Below are 16,349 nucleotides of genomic sequence, written 5' to 3'. Positions count from 1 at the left end.
TCTAATTTTGGCAACCTTTGTACACTGAGGTGGGGGTGTCACATACTCTAAGTTGATTTGTGTAAGCCACAGAGCAGCCTTTGAACAGAACATCTGGTCACGTTTGTAGTGCTATTTCAGGTCTAGTCAGGGAAGGCCGTCTGTGCTCCTCTGTGTCTGTCTGTTTATACCCACACAAGATGGCTCAGTGGTCTCTGTTGCCTCTTCTGTAAGAGGTGTGTCCAGTCAAGAGCTGTGTTTGCTAGTTAGTTAAGAGTTTTTGGTCTTATGATTAGTTTTGTATGGATGCATATTTTGTGTTTTAGGACTCGACTATTTCAGGAGGTTGGGGAGATGATCTAGGTGGCAGGGAGAGTATGTATGAGCATGAGAATGTGTGTTTGGATGCCAGTGTGCATGTAAAAGTTAGACATGGCAGTGTGAGTCTGTGACCCCAGGGCTGGGTTTGCGGTAGAGTTAATGGCCAGCTAGTCTAACCAAATTGGTGAGGTCCAGGTTAAGTGAAGGACATTGTCTCAAGCAATAATGCGGATAGCAATTGAAATAAATATCTAACATTAGCCTCTGTCCTTCATATGCGTGCACACACAAACACCAGTCTCTGTGCACACATGAACACATACACAGACACAAAAGAATCAACCTTAAAAAGGAAACAAAACTATGATTTCATCTCTACCCCTTTAACTACTCATGTTACTTGAGCCAAAGGATTTTTCCAGTGTAGCCCACATGACATTCAAGGCAATTATATTCTTCTTAATTTTTTCTTTACTACATTTATTTGTGTGTGTGTGTGTGTGTGTGTGTGTGTGTGTGTGTGTGTGTTACAAATACAACACTCAACCATGGTGCATGAGCTGAGCTCAGAGGACAACTTTAGGGAGGTTGGGAGGACCCGACTCAGGCTGCCAGACTTGGAGGCAAGGCCCCATACCTGCTGAGCCATCTTGCTGGCCCCACATTTCTTCCTTTCCTTGAGATAGGCCCTGTATGCTAGAAAACACAGAGGAAAATATTTTCATTATTTTAACAGAATCTTATGACTGGTTTTTGTTGGAGCTGGAGAGATGGCTCAGCAGTTAAGAACACTGGCTGCTTTTGCAGAAGATCCTGGTTCCATTCCCGGCACCCACACGGCTCATAATTATAAGTAATTCCAGTTCCAGGGAATTCTATACTCTCTTTTGGCCTCCACAGATACCAAGCATGCATGTGGTATATTCATCCATACATATAAATTAAAAAAAAAATGTTCTATAGGTTTCTCTAACCAGTCTATGCTAACAAAACTTATGGCTGCTCAGTGGCCACTGACATCGTTAGAAGAAACAGGCAACCACTGAGGGTGGCTTATATCTATAATCTCGAGACTGGGAAAGATGAGGCAGGAGGATCATATAAATTCAAGGTCAGCCTGGGCTATAGAGTGAGAGTCTGTCTCGAAAAATAATACAAACAAAACAGAAAGAGGAGGCAAGCAGACACCATGGCCCGTCTGCCGGAAACACACAGGGCCCGTCTGCCGGAAACACACAGGGCCCGTCTGCCGGAAACACACATGGCCCGTCTGCCGGAAACGTGTGGTGTTTGCAGTCCTCTTGTCGAGCAGCAAACCTGAATCTTCGGATCTCCTACTTCAGCTTCTCAGCCACGACTAGTGTAGAAGACAAAACCCAGAATGTGGGAAACCACAGGCAAAATGCCTCCACGGCGTCAACATGTGAACCGCCTGGAAAAGCATGCCGCAGAGGAACCCGTAGGCTAAAAATAGGCCCAAGAGATGTGGCAACCAAAGGCGGCAGCGTGTGGACCTCATTTGAACCTTATTCGTGAAGAACATTTAGGAGCTGATTGGCAGAAGTGACCGATGACTACACATTTGGAGAAATTAAAGAATTTTATAGTGATGATAATTATTCCGAGTTGGTATTTTCAAAAGCATTAAAAAAAAGAAAGAAAGAAAGAAAGAAAAAAAGAAAGAAAGAAATGGTGTGCTTAAGTGTCGTAGAGATAAGCACTTAAATATCTCTTTAACTTCTGTGCCTGAGGTGATCTGATGTCTGAGGCCTGTTGAAGTGAGGCCGAGCGGTGGCAATCCTCAGAGCTCTGTGGTGGGTGGGTGGAGCTCTGTGGTGGGTGGGTGGAGCTCTGTGGTGGGTGGGTGGGTGGGTGGAGCTCTGTGGTGGGTGGGTGGAGCTCACTGAGCTGTGACCCCTACTTTAATATCCAATGTTTAAAGTCTTTCACGAGATACGCTAAACCTGATGAAAACAAAGCAAAGCAGTACCAGAAGGAAATCCTGTCAGAACCTACTGGTCCTTCACTGTCCAGCGATGCCCAGGCCATCGGAAACCCGAGGTGTATTTCTGGGTCCGGGATGATGGGCAGGTTCCTCAGGGGGTGGGTGAGTCCTCCCACCACACTCCACTATCCTTAACAGGATTAGAGAAAACGGCTATTTCCGACTGCTTTCTGTCACCTGCCTCTGAGGTCACATGCTGCTCTCAGGACTTGACAGTTGTTACTTGGCTTAAAGCACTTGAGGTCATGATCACTGCATTATCTTTCTGAGGCAGTCATTTTCGAACCCGCCTTACTGGCTATCAAGTGCTCAGTTGGCCATCTTTTTATAGATGACATCAATATCAGCTGGCATATAAAAGCTTTTCCAACCATGATTGCCGTATTAATCAATTCATAAAGCCGATCAGGAGATTGTTATGGTGGCCGGTAATGCAACAGTTAGAAAATAAATCTTAAAAAACCATTTTGCTGGATAAGTAGGTATTTGGGGAGGTAGGAATGGGGATAAAGTTCAAGCACACAAAAATGCATCTTGTTGTTTAATTTGCTTTTCTGCCTCTTAACCTACACTTTTGCTCCGAGGTAGTGTCTTCAGTGAGCAGCTAAAAATACATCTGAGTGCAGATAGCCGTGATCTGACAGTCTGGATTTCTTTTGTTATTTCTCGATCTTAGAGAAACTAAATATAAGATTTTGAGGTTATTAAAAAGAAATACCGTGCTAAAAGTTCCCATAGGTTTTTGTATTTAAAAAAATAAAAATTTCTGGACACTGTGGCGCATGCCTGTAATCCCAGGGCTTGGGAAATTGAGGCCAGAGGATTGCCACAGTTGCAGGTCAGCCTGGGTTAGTGACCCTTGTCTCAAAATAAGCTCCTGCTCTCTGCTGGCCTTGGAATTTTCGTAGAACTTCTACGACACTTAAGCACACATTTCTTTCTTTTCTTCTAGAACATAGGAATACTATGTTAATTCCTTCCCGGGAGTTCTGTGTATGCCCCCTGTTCTTGCTGCCCTCCTGGTGGACTCAGGGAAAGCTCTGCCACATGTCCAGGTGGATTACGGGCCTCTCTCTGCCAATTTCATCTTCTGTGAGAGCCTGGGTGAGTGTTAGTTCTTCCGCTCACCTTCAGTGCTTCATCCACTGTGTAAACAGGTTTACGGTTTAGACCATTGTCCACTCCCACTCCAGGACGTTAGCTTGTCGTCTCCGAAGCCCGAGGGCCCAACAGGGCTCGGGTCATGGTTCCCGGAGCAGGCCTTTCCCGGTTCCACCTCGTCATGCATTTTGCCTTCTGAACCTTCCTTGGTTTGCATTTGTGTGGCCATCTGTGTATCCTGGCTTTCTTCTCAAGGATCCTTCAGTGCCTCCTTCCAACCCTGGCAGAAGAATGCCAAACCCCTCCACAGAGGCCTACGTTCAGTTTGCGGAAGAAATACAAATTCAACCTGGACTGCTCTGTCCTTTGAAGGTGACCCCACACCCACTAAACAGCTGTCAAAATAACACACACACACACAAAAAAAAAAAAAAAAGAAAAGAAAAGAAAAGAAAAGAAAAAGAGCAGAACTTTTTGTTTTTGTTTTTAACAGCTTCGTCTTAAAGCTGAGACTTATCACAAACAAGCTGAGTGGCAGGCCTGGTATCTTGTTATATAAAAGCTAGTGACAGAATCTTAGTAAATATGATTTTTTTTTTTAAAAAATAGCTAAAACAGTCAGTAACATTTCCCACACATTCTGGTCTCCTGAAGATAAGATGTTGAGTGGTCGCTCTTTTCTAGGAAATGAGCCCTGACGACTTGGGTGCTGTGTACATCATCTTAAGGAGGCACCGCCCCAACTCTCCTTATGGAGTTGGGAGCCTTGGGAAAGTGGGGTATGCAACCTGAGCGTTGGATGGGTCACCCTGGAGACCTCTGTAAGCTTAGGTCTTTGTGTGCTCTCACACTGGGGAGCAGAGATGGCAGATATTCTGCGTTTATTTTTGTGGTTGTGGCACACCCCTTGCCATCCTGAGCATCTCCCCCGAAGTGTCCTGATAAAATATGACACCCGTGTCTTCTCCATTGCACAAGTTCGGGTCCCAAGAACTGAGTAAAACAGAGGCTTCCCCAGGCCCGTGGTCAATGACTTAGGACTGAAAGCCACAGGCAGCTCTGCCTTTTGGGGTACCGACGTGACTGATTTCGAGGCTGAAGTTAGATGTCTTTCCTATGTACATGCTGCCATCCAGCTCAAAAGGATTAGAGCAAGGACCTGGTGTGTGATTTGCACACGAATCTGCGCCTGGTTTACAATAATCACGTAATCAAAATTGCTTAGCTGAGCGCCACCGTGCAGCAGTGTCTAGCTGCTTACTTCCAATATTGCATTTACAAAAATTACATATTTCATATAATCAGGCCTGTCTCTTACTTAATCATCCCACACATCATATAAATCTTTAAAACGGACAGGTCTATAAATCACTAGCATTTTTCATTTACCACTTATTCTAAGCCAGGCAGTTTCTTATTTAAATTGCCATATGGATAAATCTAATAATCCCTATTCACTTACATCATCTCAAACTTTAAATCTTATTCTGGCTGAGGTCATAAGTGAAATCAGTATTGAGGGCAGAACCAGCAGCTGTAACAACTATAATAGCTTTCCAAATTATATTAAAGGGCCCAAATAACATTAAAAATGAGGAAAAATTGAATCACATTATTAAAGTGTGATCTGCTGAATCAGGCAGATGTAGGGCCTGAACAGAGCTCCCGACTGGGGTGTGGCTCCCATTGGGAGTGTGTGCCAATGGGAACCGCTGGTCTGAACCCTCCCCTTATTTGCACAATTTGATACAGATCTAGATTAGGCCTTCTTAGCCAGGTACTGTTGACTTTTTTGGCTCATACAACTCTTTGCTATGGGTTGTTCTCTGCACAGTAGGATGATTAGCAGCATTCCAGGCCACTACCCATTAAATGCTGGTAACACTTCCCAAACCCAGTTTTAACAGTGCAAAATGACTACGGCATGGAGGGGCACGCCCCCTCCCCACCGCTGGGAACTCCTAATGTAAATAATCGGATAGGATGGCATCGGCTCCCGGCCTGTGCTCTCTACCCTTACCCTGGCATTGGTGCTGCTAGGTCAGGGGAGGATTCACTGAAGGGCGGTCTGGGAGAGCATGCTGGGAGCCAGGATGAGGAGAGTTGGGAGTCTTTCCATGAACAGGGAAGTTTTGAATTCCAGGCAAGTGCTTCTGATGTTGGGGGAGTTTATTTGCCCTTCTTAGGTGATGTGGCAGCCTACTCTAGAGCCTGTCTGAAAACCCAAGATACCACGGACCTGGCATTTACAGCACCACATCGCCATGGCTGCAGTCTCAAAGTAATTCTTTTTTTTTTTTTTTTTTTTTTTTTTTTTGGTTTTTTCGAGACAGGGTTTCTCTGTGTAGCTTTGCGCCTTTTCCTGGAACTCACTTGGTAGCCCAGGCTGGCCTCGAACTCACAGAGATCCGCCTGCCTCTGCCTCCCGAGTGCTGGGATTAAAGGCGTGCGCCACCACCGCCCGGCTTGCGCCACCACCGCCCGGCGTAATTCTTACATGTCTTACAAATGGGTAGGAAGGACAGTGTGGTTTCGTGAAAAACAGTGACCGTTTGCAAAGGAGACACTCAAATCTCAACCACTGGCTTGGGAACAACTTTGCATCCTCAGGACTAACATGGAGACTGAAGAGCTGCCTTCCTCTCCTAACCGTGCATAGATTGCATCTTCTGATGCCTGGCGGATGCAGATAGTTCATCTCCGAGCTATGAAAGGAACCGGCGGCGATTAGTCTCCCAGAGAGATTCTGCCAGGTCTTTGACAGCTTGAGGAGTTATTCCCCATATAAATCATCCCTGTGCTGCCATCTTAAATGCACATGCTTTTCTAGAAGGGCATCCATCCTCTATCACCTAAGACCAAATAAAGCGAATGGCGCCATTACAATTTGGAGATGAAACTCGCTGACAGCCCGGTGTCACAGAAGGCTGAGGGAAGGTATCTGTAATTATGGGCTGGCAATGCCTCATGCCTAACTAATGGGAAGTGTGACATCATTTATACCGAGGCCCCCAAAGACAGAACTAGGAAACAATATCGGAATGACATTTGCTGCGTCCAGGAACTCTGCTTTCAGAAAGGCTTTTGCCCAGCATTAAAGTGACAAAGTCTTTCCAATGTCTTACGGCTATGGTGACTTCTCACTCATTGAGGTGTCAAGCTGATTCACTTTGTATGGGAAAGAGGCCATTCATCCGGCTCAATTTTACCGATAATTTGTGGAAACTCATACCATCTCTCCCTTCTATTTCTCTGTATAAAATATTATTTTCATTCACATTCTTTAAGGATGAGATTAAAGCCCTCAGATACTTCATTTAATCACCCCAAAGCAGGTAGAGATCATACCTCTGGTGTCTTCCCCCCTAATTAAAGCGCTCCAGGATGCCTACTATGGAAGATGGTAGTGGTCCTTCAAAGGCAGAGTATACATCTTCCCTGGATGATTTTCTACCTGTCCCTGAGTAGATAGAGACAGCATGAAGACAAGAAGTATGAGATGCTTTCGGGATGTCTGGGGCTGTGGCCACAGTGAAGTCAGTATCTCAGCTTCTACTCCATCTTTCTATTGACCATGAGTATTAGGAGGACTTGGCCTTGGTGTTTTCGGAGTAGATGTTGGGTCTCGGTTGAGTATGTTATTGTGTTTTTTGAGTTTTAGCACAAATATTCTGTGACTCCAAAGCCAGTGATAAAGAGGAACATGGAGACAAGATTCTGTGGGTTCTAACTGGCATGTCCATGAACTCATGTTCCATGCCCTCTCTGTAGCCAGAGCTGGTCTTATGCTTTGGATATTTCTTACCTCAGTCTTTTTTGAGTGCTGAGATTACAGGCAGGCACTACCACATCCATCCAGAGAAGTCCTTTCTTCAGATGAGTGCCCAGTGATAGCAATTACCTTTTGTAGGAAGAAAAATATCAAGAACTTTTGATTTCAGACAAGTAGTCAGTTGTACAAATGATACTCAGTAAGTCAGCCCCTAAGAAGTATGATTGTGTGTGTATGTGTATCTGTCTGTCTGTGTGAGTGTGTATTCATGTACACCTGTATGTGTGTGTGTGTGTGTGTGTGTGTGTGTGTGTGTGTGTGCACGCACATGAATGCTGGTGCCATGGGGGCCAGAAGTGTCAAATCCTTCTGGAACTGAGTTACAGGCAGTTGTGAATTACCCAGTATGGGTGCCAGGAGCTGAACTCAAAACTTCTGAAAGAACAGTGTACACTTTAACCACTGAGTCAACTCTCCAGCCCCAAGAGGTAAGGTGGTTGAATCATTGGTATCTCACATTAAAAAAAAAAAGATTTTAATGACCCTTTAGTTTTGTTTGAGATAGGGTCTCACTATGTAGCTCTGGCTGGTCTGGATCCTCTGAGCTCCCGGATTATCTGCCTGCCTCTGCTTCTGAAGTGTGGTGATTAAAGGCATGCACCACCATACCTGGCATTTAATGACCCTTTTATTCTAGGAGAATAGAACAGTTATAAACCAATATTAGCTCATTCTTCTCTGTAATTATGGATGCCTAATGGAATGGCAGTCACACTTTCACATTAGCCATCGGGACATCTGTGCGCTGTGTGAAGATGTATTAGCTGTGATTGATATATTAAAAAAGCTGAATGGCCAGTAGCTAGGCAGGAAGTATAGGCAGGACTTCCGGGAACAGAAAGGAAGAGGCAGAATCTAGGCTCATAGATTCTCCATCTCAGGAGGTGTGAGATGGAAGAGAGGTATGCCATGTAACAGAATGTAGATGAATAGAAATGGGTTCATTTAAGTTATCAGAGCTAATTAAAAACAAGTGTAAGCTAAGGCCAAACTTTCATAATTAGTAAGTCTCCATGTTGTTATTTGGGAGCTGGCTGTCGGGACAGAGAAAAGACTCTTACACACGTGGTAGAATCAGGCTTGTTAGAAGATTGACTCCAGAAGCCCTGGAAAGCTGCAACCTCTATACTGTCTGCTATTTGGATCAGAGTTCTATGTTCTTATTACCCATGCCTTGCCCAGGGCCTGTTATATGTAAGAACAATGGTAACTTCGGTCAGGTGTGATTTCTAGCCAGGCTCAGTGCAAAGCACTCTGTGCCGACAACCTATTTAAGACGCATGGCAGCGCCACACAGCAAGGGTCGTTTCACTCGCAGGTTCCTTCTCTGGCCCTTTCCAGTTGTCCTGGGGCTAGAGGAGTGGGAGGAGGAGATTCCGTGGACCCCTTCCATGTCCTAGTGCAGCAGCAGCTGTGGCTGCAGCGGAGTCTCCTTCCCGGGGGCCACGGTTCCCAGCGCTGCTTCTGTGGTCCTGTGTCACTCACTGCCTGCTGTGGCTGTGTCTCCAGCCCTGTGGTGGCTTCCGGAAGTAGCTAATCACCCTGTGTGGTGGTTTGAGTGAGATGTGCCCCACCCCCCCATAGTCCCCGGCATTTGAATGCGTGCTCTCCGGTTAGTGGTGCTGTTTGGGTAGGTTTTGGTGGTGTGGCCTTGCTAGAGGAAGGCAGCATGTCACTGGGGGTGGACTTGGAAGTTTCAAGGCTGCTGCTCTCCATTATCAGTGTGCTCTCTCTCACCATGCCTGCCACCTGCTGCTTTCACTTCCTGTCGTAATGGACTCATTACACTATGGAACTGTAAGCTCAAATCCTTTCTGTAAGTTTCCGTGGTCCTGGTGTTCCATCACAGCAATAGAAAAGTAACTATGACACCACGTGGCTTCACAAGCCCAGCTGGCCTTTTTTTCCACTTCTGTATTGAATCCCCCCCCCCCCCTTTGAAATTCCTTGCATGGTTTCTTCTGTCTTGGTGGATCTGGAAGATATAGGACATTGTATTATCCATGTTCTCCATTTGAGGTAAACATCCCCAAGTCTGACCGACAGCCGGTACCCCTTAACCACAAGGCAGTTCTACCTGAATGTGCAAATAAGTTTGTGGAGAATTGATTGGCAAAGGAACTCTTGTTACTGGGTTCACTGGGCTAAAGAAGTGACCACTGGCTACACATCTGCTCGCTAAGCCTGCTGCAAATACTCCTGTGTCCTAGGGGGATGTCGTTCTTACTCTAGCAAGCTGCTGGACTGGGGACACTCCTGAACTGTTACAAAGCTGTCGTGTGACCCCACAAGGCAAGGTCACTGTAAAACAGGAGTCAGGAAGCCTCAGCAATTTGAGTCCACACCGGAGGGGCGGCATCTTAATGGTGCTACGAAGTCCTTATGGTCCCTATGAAGGGGGTGCTGTCTATTTCATTTTGGTTCAACCACAGCTTGACAAATACTTTTGAGTGTTCTACGTACTGCTCTTAGCCCTTGGTATTTAGCAAGTGAGCAAAACAGATTAAAAATTTCTTCTGTAGTCTGCTTTCTGTCCCATTATATCAAACACATTATTCCCGGGACAGAGAGACGACAGCTCAGGGGTAAAGGGCAGTGACTGCCTCTTACCGGTTCAGTTTCCATCACTCATGTGGCAGCTCGCAACCATCTGTAACCCCAGTTCTGAGGACTCCTACACCTCTCCTGGTCTCCACAGGTGAACGCAAGCAGCTTGCCACCGTAATCCTTACGCTCTGGTGAGGGTTCAGGAGCTGGCAAACCAGGAAGCTCAGCCCCTCCACATGCATGGTCTGAGGTTTTACAGCCCTGTGTCCATTGTCTATACTTCCAAGCTGGGGTGTTATAGAAATTTGAATCTAAAATTGGACTTGGGGTTAGTTGAGACTTAACTGTGTTTTTGTGTATCAGGCAACGTGGATTCTAGATCCTTTGTCCATGTAGACCTCACACGTTAGAACATCTTTCTTGACTAGACTAGTCAGTTACCTCAGGTGTTTGAGATAATGGTAGCACTACAGTGCTCCATGTGGTAAACTTGATCCTAGTCAATTTCTAACCTGTATTTTGGCTGATCCCACTGGTAACAGCCAAAGTTCCTAGGCTGGGCATGATGACACACACCTATAAGCTCAACATTTGGGAGACTGAGGTAGGAGGGTGGTGAATTTGAGGTCAGTAAGAACGTACCGAGACCCTGTCTCAAAACCACTAAAACAACAACAACAGGGTGTGGTGGCTGAGGCAGGAGGCTTGCTGCGAGTTTGAGGCCGGGTGGGGCTATGAGTCATCTGAAGTGGGTGCCGGGAACTGAACTCAGGTCCTCTGCATGAGCCCTACACACTCTTAGCCACCAAGCTGTTTCTCCAGCCCACTAGCAAGACTAGGAAGCCACATGGAGCCACTGAGAGGATCAGATGGGAACAGAATATGGGAAGAGCTAACTCAATTTTCCCTACTCCGACTGAGATGGAGGAGTTCATGGAGTCCTCCAGCAAACTCTTGACACTTTCACATGAATAGCTTCATTATGTGGAATGTTGATCATCTCCCCTGCCATCCTGCCCTTTGGGTGTCTTTCTTCTCACTGTTAGAAGCTGTGACTCTCTGTTCTCCTGTGGCTCCCGTCCTGTGTGCTGGTCATTCTTGGGAGGCATTCAGATCGGTGACTATGCCCTGTCAGGAACCCGCAGGCACTTGCAACTCCATCAGGAAAGTTCTGTTGTAACTTAACCTGGATCCGAGAGTGTTTGTTCCACAGTCACCATGACAACCAGACCACTGAGGGAGTCATGGAGACAGACATCGCTGAGACGGTAGGGAGAGTCCAATGTAGTCAATTTACACAGAGCCCAGGGGAGGGCACTTGGGGTGGGGTAGGGATTAGGACAAAGTGTAATGATTTGTACGTTTGGAAACACCGGAAGGGAGGCTGGTCAGATGGCTCAGTAGATGGAGACTCTTCCCATCAAGCCTGACAACCTGAGTTTGAGATCTGGGCCCCACACGGTGAAAGAAGACACTGACTCTTACAAGTTGTCCTTTGACCACACATGCGTGCATGTATGTGACACACACACACACATACACACACACACAAATAAATGTAACAAATAATGATGAAACACTATAATAAAACCCATTTATTTGCATGCTAACTTAAAAAAGTAATAGTAATAAAAAACTTATATAGGGCCAAACAGGAAGTAGCAATCATCCTGATCTATATTTTCTCATTGGTGATCCACCTTACACCAGCTTTCCAACCATTCGCTCAGCCATTGAGCTTTGCTGAGTTCCTGGGGCAGTAGTGCTTGAACAGGTACGAAGTACTTCTCGGGGTGTCTGAGACCTAGGGCAGAGTCAGTAACGGTGCAAAATCAGTCCCTTTACCAAGAAGGGCACATCCCCTCCCTGGTTGCTCAGGAGCCAATGCTCCATGCTTGTGGAGAAGTCTTCCCACCCTAGGAAGAGTGCAGCCCGGTGGACGAGGGAACCCTGTGAGAGTTTTCTCCACAGTGTCTCAGGATCTTCACAGTTTCTTTTTTCTTCTTGCGAGTGGGAGCGACTTTAGCCCTCTGCTCACACCCCTCAGTTGGGAGGAGAGTGCAGGTGGGGCCAGGGGATGGATATTCACCTCTGAGATGAAGGCCGAGGGAGGACCTGGCCGATGAAGCTAGTCTGAGCTGATGGACGAGAGAATGGTGTCCCTTTGTGTGCTGGGGTCTGATTGGATGCATTCATCTCCTTGGGAGACAAATGAAATGAATCCTTTCTCCAGGTGGCAGCAAAGTGACAGAAGTGTGGAGATTAGAAGAGATTGTGAGGTTATATGGGTGACAGCAGCCATCAATTGGGTTATGAAACCCAGCACCACACTCTCTACGAAGGTAAATGGCCCGTCTCAGCCTCGCGAGTCTGATAGGTTCACGTCCTACGGAAAAATCCATCCCTACTGACTGTTCTCCCGCCTGACTCTTTTAAATTTCAGAATTTCCATTTATAAGGCTATTTTTTATTTATCTGCTATATGCAGCTTTTATATCGACCCTTTGTGATATTATCATTTTTGTTTTCATTGACTTTTATGTAAATACCCTGCAGCTACTCGGTTCCTGGGGAAGGAGACTCTGGCTTGGGCTTTACCAGGGCAGTTTCCCAGGGTCCCTTTCTTCCTATTAGCATCAGTGTGTGAAGGAGGGAAGAGAAAGGGACAGGATGTGCAGTATGAGGGTTAGCTATATTGGTCACACTGTCACTAGGGTGATCACTGGAGCTGGATGGCCCTTCTGAGTTGGCCTCATTTGGAGCAAAGTAGTAGGTCTTTATTAGCAAGCCAGCCAGCCATTGCTGTGGGCTCCCCCAGGGAAGGAGGCATGGCCTAGGGCAAGGTGGTTTTCCCTAGGCAGGCAGTAGGGGCCTGACAACCTACAACCTCCCCTGGGGGGTGGGAACAAAACCTGAGTCCTAAAAGGGAGATCTGGGGGGCACAACACAGTATCAGGACGATGCTTAGCAGAGGCCCTGGGGATAAGCTGTGCTTGTGATCAGTCTTCAGACTCCACCTCTGACTTGGCAAAGCAGCGACTTCTCTACTTTCCCAACACAGCGACGCTTCTGGTTTTAACTCTCTTTCTTTTCTCCTTTTAGGTATCGGGGATCAAACCCAGGGCCTGCCACGTGCTAGGCAAGTACTCTACCCCTGGGCCACACATGATCACTCTTCTTCCAGCCATTTCTCTCCTGGTTTTTCTAATCGTCACGGGCCTTTGAGAGAGCACTCATGGGCTTCTCAGTCTATCTGCAAATCCTCTCTCTCTCTCTCTCTCTCTCTCTCTCTCTCTCTCTCTGTGTGTGTGTGTGTCTCCACCTGGCGTTTTGAAGCATCCTTCTACTCCGAAATTTTTTTTTTTTTAAATTTACTCTTGGGGGCTGCAAGTGCTTAGAGCACTTGTTGCTTTTCTAGAGGACACAGGTTCAATTCTCATCACCCATATGGTGGCTCACAACCATCCAAATCACCTTGCACCCATCCTACTGACTTCTGACAGCACCAAGCACCCATGTGGTGCCCATACACATATGCAGGCAGAATAGTCATACACGTAAATGAAATCAACACTTTTAAAAGATGTATTTTTATATTTAATTACGTGTATGAGGGGTCTGTGCATACGAGTACAGGCACCTTTGGAGGTCAGAAGAGGGCCTCGCACCCCCTGAAGCTGGAGTTACAAGTGGTTGTGAACTGCCCATGGGTGCTGGGACCTGAATTCAAGGCCCTCTGAAAGAGACGCAGGCGACCTTGACCATTGAGCCAGCTTTCCAGTTCCTCTCTTGAAAGTTTAACTTGAGGTGAGTCTACCTTATTTCCTCAAGTTGCCTGAAATCTCTCCCAGGGCAGAGGGCCTATCCTACTCTTCTTTGAACCTCTCTGGTAAGATTCATTAATGAATTAATGACACACCACATCAATAGCTTCTTAACGGGCCTCTCAGATTGCACATTGGCCGTTATTGTTCCCTGTGGCATACAGCATGGTCTTTTAGGATGTAAAAGAGGTTTAGTCACTTCCTGGGTCAAGCTGTGCCCTGGATTCAGGTGAAAAAATCAAACCTGCTGCATTCCGGAGGCTCTAACTCCCACCCCAGCACTGGGCTCTCACCGAACTCCCTCTCCCATCGGCTTCAGGGATCTCACGCTGGCCCCGCCCCCTGCCCACAAACCACGCCCACAGACCCTCCTCTGCCTCCTTTCGGTTCCAAGGTCCGGCCTCCTGACTCAGGCAGCCCTCTCACCCCCTGGCCTCCCTTTCTTCCTTTCTCAGCGCTCCTCACAGGCTCCACCTGTGCTTGACATTCTATTTTAATTATCTGTCCCCTCCACCACCCCACCTTTTTTTTTTTGCAGTGTAATTCCTACAAGGCAAAGGCCTTGTCCGTCTCCCTCGTTTTATATACCATCTCCCGAGCTAGAACACTGCCCGGCACACGGCAAGCCCCGACCGACCACTGTCTGGTGCGCGTCTGCAGGATGGACCAGGGGAAGTGGGAAGTCTCAGGATGACTGCCATCCGGCCCTCAGGCCTGTTCCTCCGCCGGCCAGCAGGGGGCTCTTCCAATTCAGGAGAGGAGCTGAGCGCTGCGGAGAGGTTCACCTGGAACTCCTCCCCCTACAGTGAGAAATCCCCACCTTCTCCCGTCCTGGCTGTGCCAACCCGGGCAAATAGCGAACTTCGTGTTAACAAGCACGTTCTGCTGTTTATAGGTGCTCCTACAAGGACTTTTTGGTGGTGGGTATAAGGTTTGCTCTTGAGAACCTCCGCTCAACAAAGACAGCGACAGAATTAAAAGTGGGTGGGGACAGGCTCCCTGCGGCGGAAGCTTTAGGTCAGCGCTGAAGCCCTGCGAAATGAAACAGCTGACTGAATGAGGCCAGTCGGCTGCAATGTGTATTTACCCACTGGAGAGGGAGTTGCTCCCGCCCCCTCCCTCCCCCCCCCTTTCCAACAACAATAATCTGGCAATATTACGTTGCTAAATATAACTTCTTTTGGAAAATATACACTCTCCTTAAAAGAGGGTGGTTTTAAAGTTTGTATCAATTTAGAAATTGAAAAGTCCCCACTGGAAGAAATTGCTAGTGCGTGTGAATGGACTTATTGTCTCTTGGTCCTTTCCTTTAGGGTAAGTCTGGCAGGCGCGCCTGCCTCACTGCCAAGACAAAAAGAGCTGTATCTACCGCTCATGCTAGGCCAACACAAAGCAACCTTAGTCTGGCAACACTCGGGGGTTGTTGGGAAGGCCCAGGTATCGTCGTTAGGCCATTAATATGGCTTATACACTGTTACTCATGTCTATTTCTGTATAAATGCTCCTTAATTCTGTACCCAGGAAAATTGGCCTCCCTGGTCAGGCAGCAGTTTCCTGGAAAAACCACAGTAACCCTCTGTGAGTGAACCACAGTGAATGGACTCTTACAGGGGATGGGGCAGAGGAGCTGGGTGTGGAAGGCGGCTTCTCAGGTCTAAGAGTGTTGCTCTGTACAGCCAAGCTAGCCAGGCACCACCAGGGTGTGTCTAAAAGGCAGAACCATTGAAATCTTATGTTGCAAGCAAACTGTGAACCAGCCGGCACAGATTTTTTTTTTTTTTTAATTTCTTTCTGATAAAAACGACTGACTCTAGGCAAGAGAAAATGAACCTGATGGTTGGGATGAACTGAAGAAGCAGGCCAAGGCATGTGTTGAGTCTGGGGATCAAGGGCCCGCACTGATTAAAAGGATTCCCTGGAATGGAGGGCTGCGAGGTAGACAGATGGTGCGCACGGTCAGTGCCTAATACACGTGTGTGGCGTTTGCAGAGATGCTTGCCAGGTAGGATATGCAGGTAACAAAACGTCGGGTCCTGTCCCAGAGGACTTATGAAACCACCCGGAGGACAACCACACGCTCAAGAGAGCACAGTGCTAATTACCACGACCCAGATTTATCCCCTTCAGGAAGTAGCTGCCACCAAACAACCTCTTTTTCACAAGTGAAATGGGCTGAACTTCGGGTATATCTGATCTCTAGAAAAAAACACCACACTATACCTCAAGGTATTTAGCAGCGCGGTAGCTCTTCTGAGCACAAGGGCACTGCTCTGCCAGTGTATTTGAAATAAATAATAAGTGGGGCCAGGGAGGTCGTTCAGTGGTTAAAGTACTTGCTCTGCAAGCAGGGGCATCTGAGTTCGGATCCCCAGGATCCATGTAAAAATCTGATTGTGGCGGTATCTCCAAAACTGGGAGGGACAGACAAGTGGGTCTGTGGGGTTTGCTGTTAAGTTGGTCTAGCTGAATCAGTGGGCTCCAGGTTCAGTGAGAGACCCTATCTCAAAAAAATAAGGTGGAGAGTGAAGGCAGAAGATGCTCAATGTTTAACACTAGGCTCCATATGCACGCACCCCTGTACACACACACACACACACACACACACACACACCCATGTGCACACATGTGAGAGCCCAGCTGGGAGACCGGCTCCCACATTTTACCCCAGGGTACACTTGAGGAGTGAGGGATAAAAGATTTAGATAGAAGGACAGAGGGGAGAGAAACAGATAGAATCACA

General features: G+C 47.1%; 1 protein-coding gene across 2 annotated transcripts; it reads left to right on the top strand.

Annotated features, from left to right (window-relative positions):
- The first annotated feature begins 11,004 nt into the window (after positions 1-11,004).
- LOC143272159 (uncharacterized) lies at positions 11,005-14,797 on the top strand. Of its 2 annotated transcripts, XM_076566053.1 has the most exons (6): positions 11,018-11,053; positions 11,496-11,559; positions 12,019-12,127; positions 12,888-12,924; positions 14,148-14,414; positions 14,505-14,797. In XM_076566053.1, exons 3-6 carry the CDS (start codon positions 12,070-12,072, stop codon positions 14,635-14,637), a joined length of 495 nt encoding a protein of 164 aa, XP_076422168.1. In that variant the 5' UTR covers positions 11,018-11,053; positions 11,496-11,559; positions 12,019-12,069; the 3' UTR covers positions 14,638-14,797. The 2 variants fall into 2 exon arrangements, with proteins under 2 accessions (XP_076422169.1, XP_076422168.1); XM_076566054.1 differs by lacking the exon at positions 11,496-11,559 and having other exon boundaries at positions 11,005-11,053.
- The last annotated feature ends 1,552 nt before the right edge of the window (positions 14,798-16,349 follow it).

Source organism: Peromyscus maniculatus, chromosome 3 (genome assembly GCF_049852395.1).
Source record: "Peromyscus maniculatus bairdii isolate BWxNUB_F1_BW_parent chromosome 3, HU_Pman_BW_mat_3.1, whole genome shotgun sequence".
Classification (NCBI taxonomy): Eukaryota; Metazoa; Chordata; class Mammalia; order Rodentia; family Cricetidae; genus Peromyscus; species Peromyscus maniculatus.
The sequence above is the reverse complement of the archived record's forward strand: the minus strand, read 5'-3'. Positions and strand labels throughout refer to the sequence as shown.

Bases quoted from the DNA above. Each gene is read 5' to 3' on its own strand.
- LOC143272159 (XM_076566054.1), top strand. From the start codon at position 12,070: ATGGGTGACAGCAGCCATCAATTGGGTTATGAAACCCAGCACCACACT. The intron at 12,128-12,887 runs GTAAATGGCCCG...TTCTCCTTTTAG, and splicing joins GCACCACACTCTCTACGAAG to GTATCGGGGATCAAACCCAG. The intron at 12,925-14,147 runs GCAAGTACTCTA...TTTTTTTTGCAG, and splicing joins CAGGGCCTGCCACGTGCTAG to TGTAATTCCTACAAGGCAAA.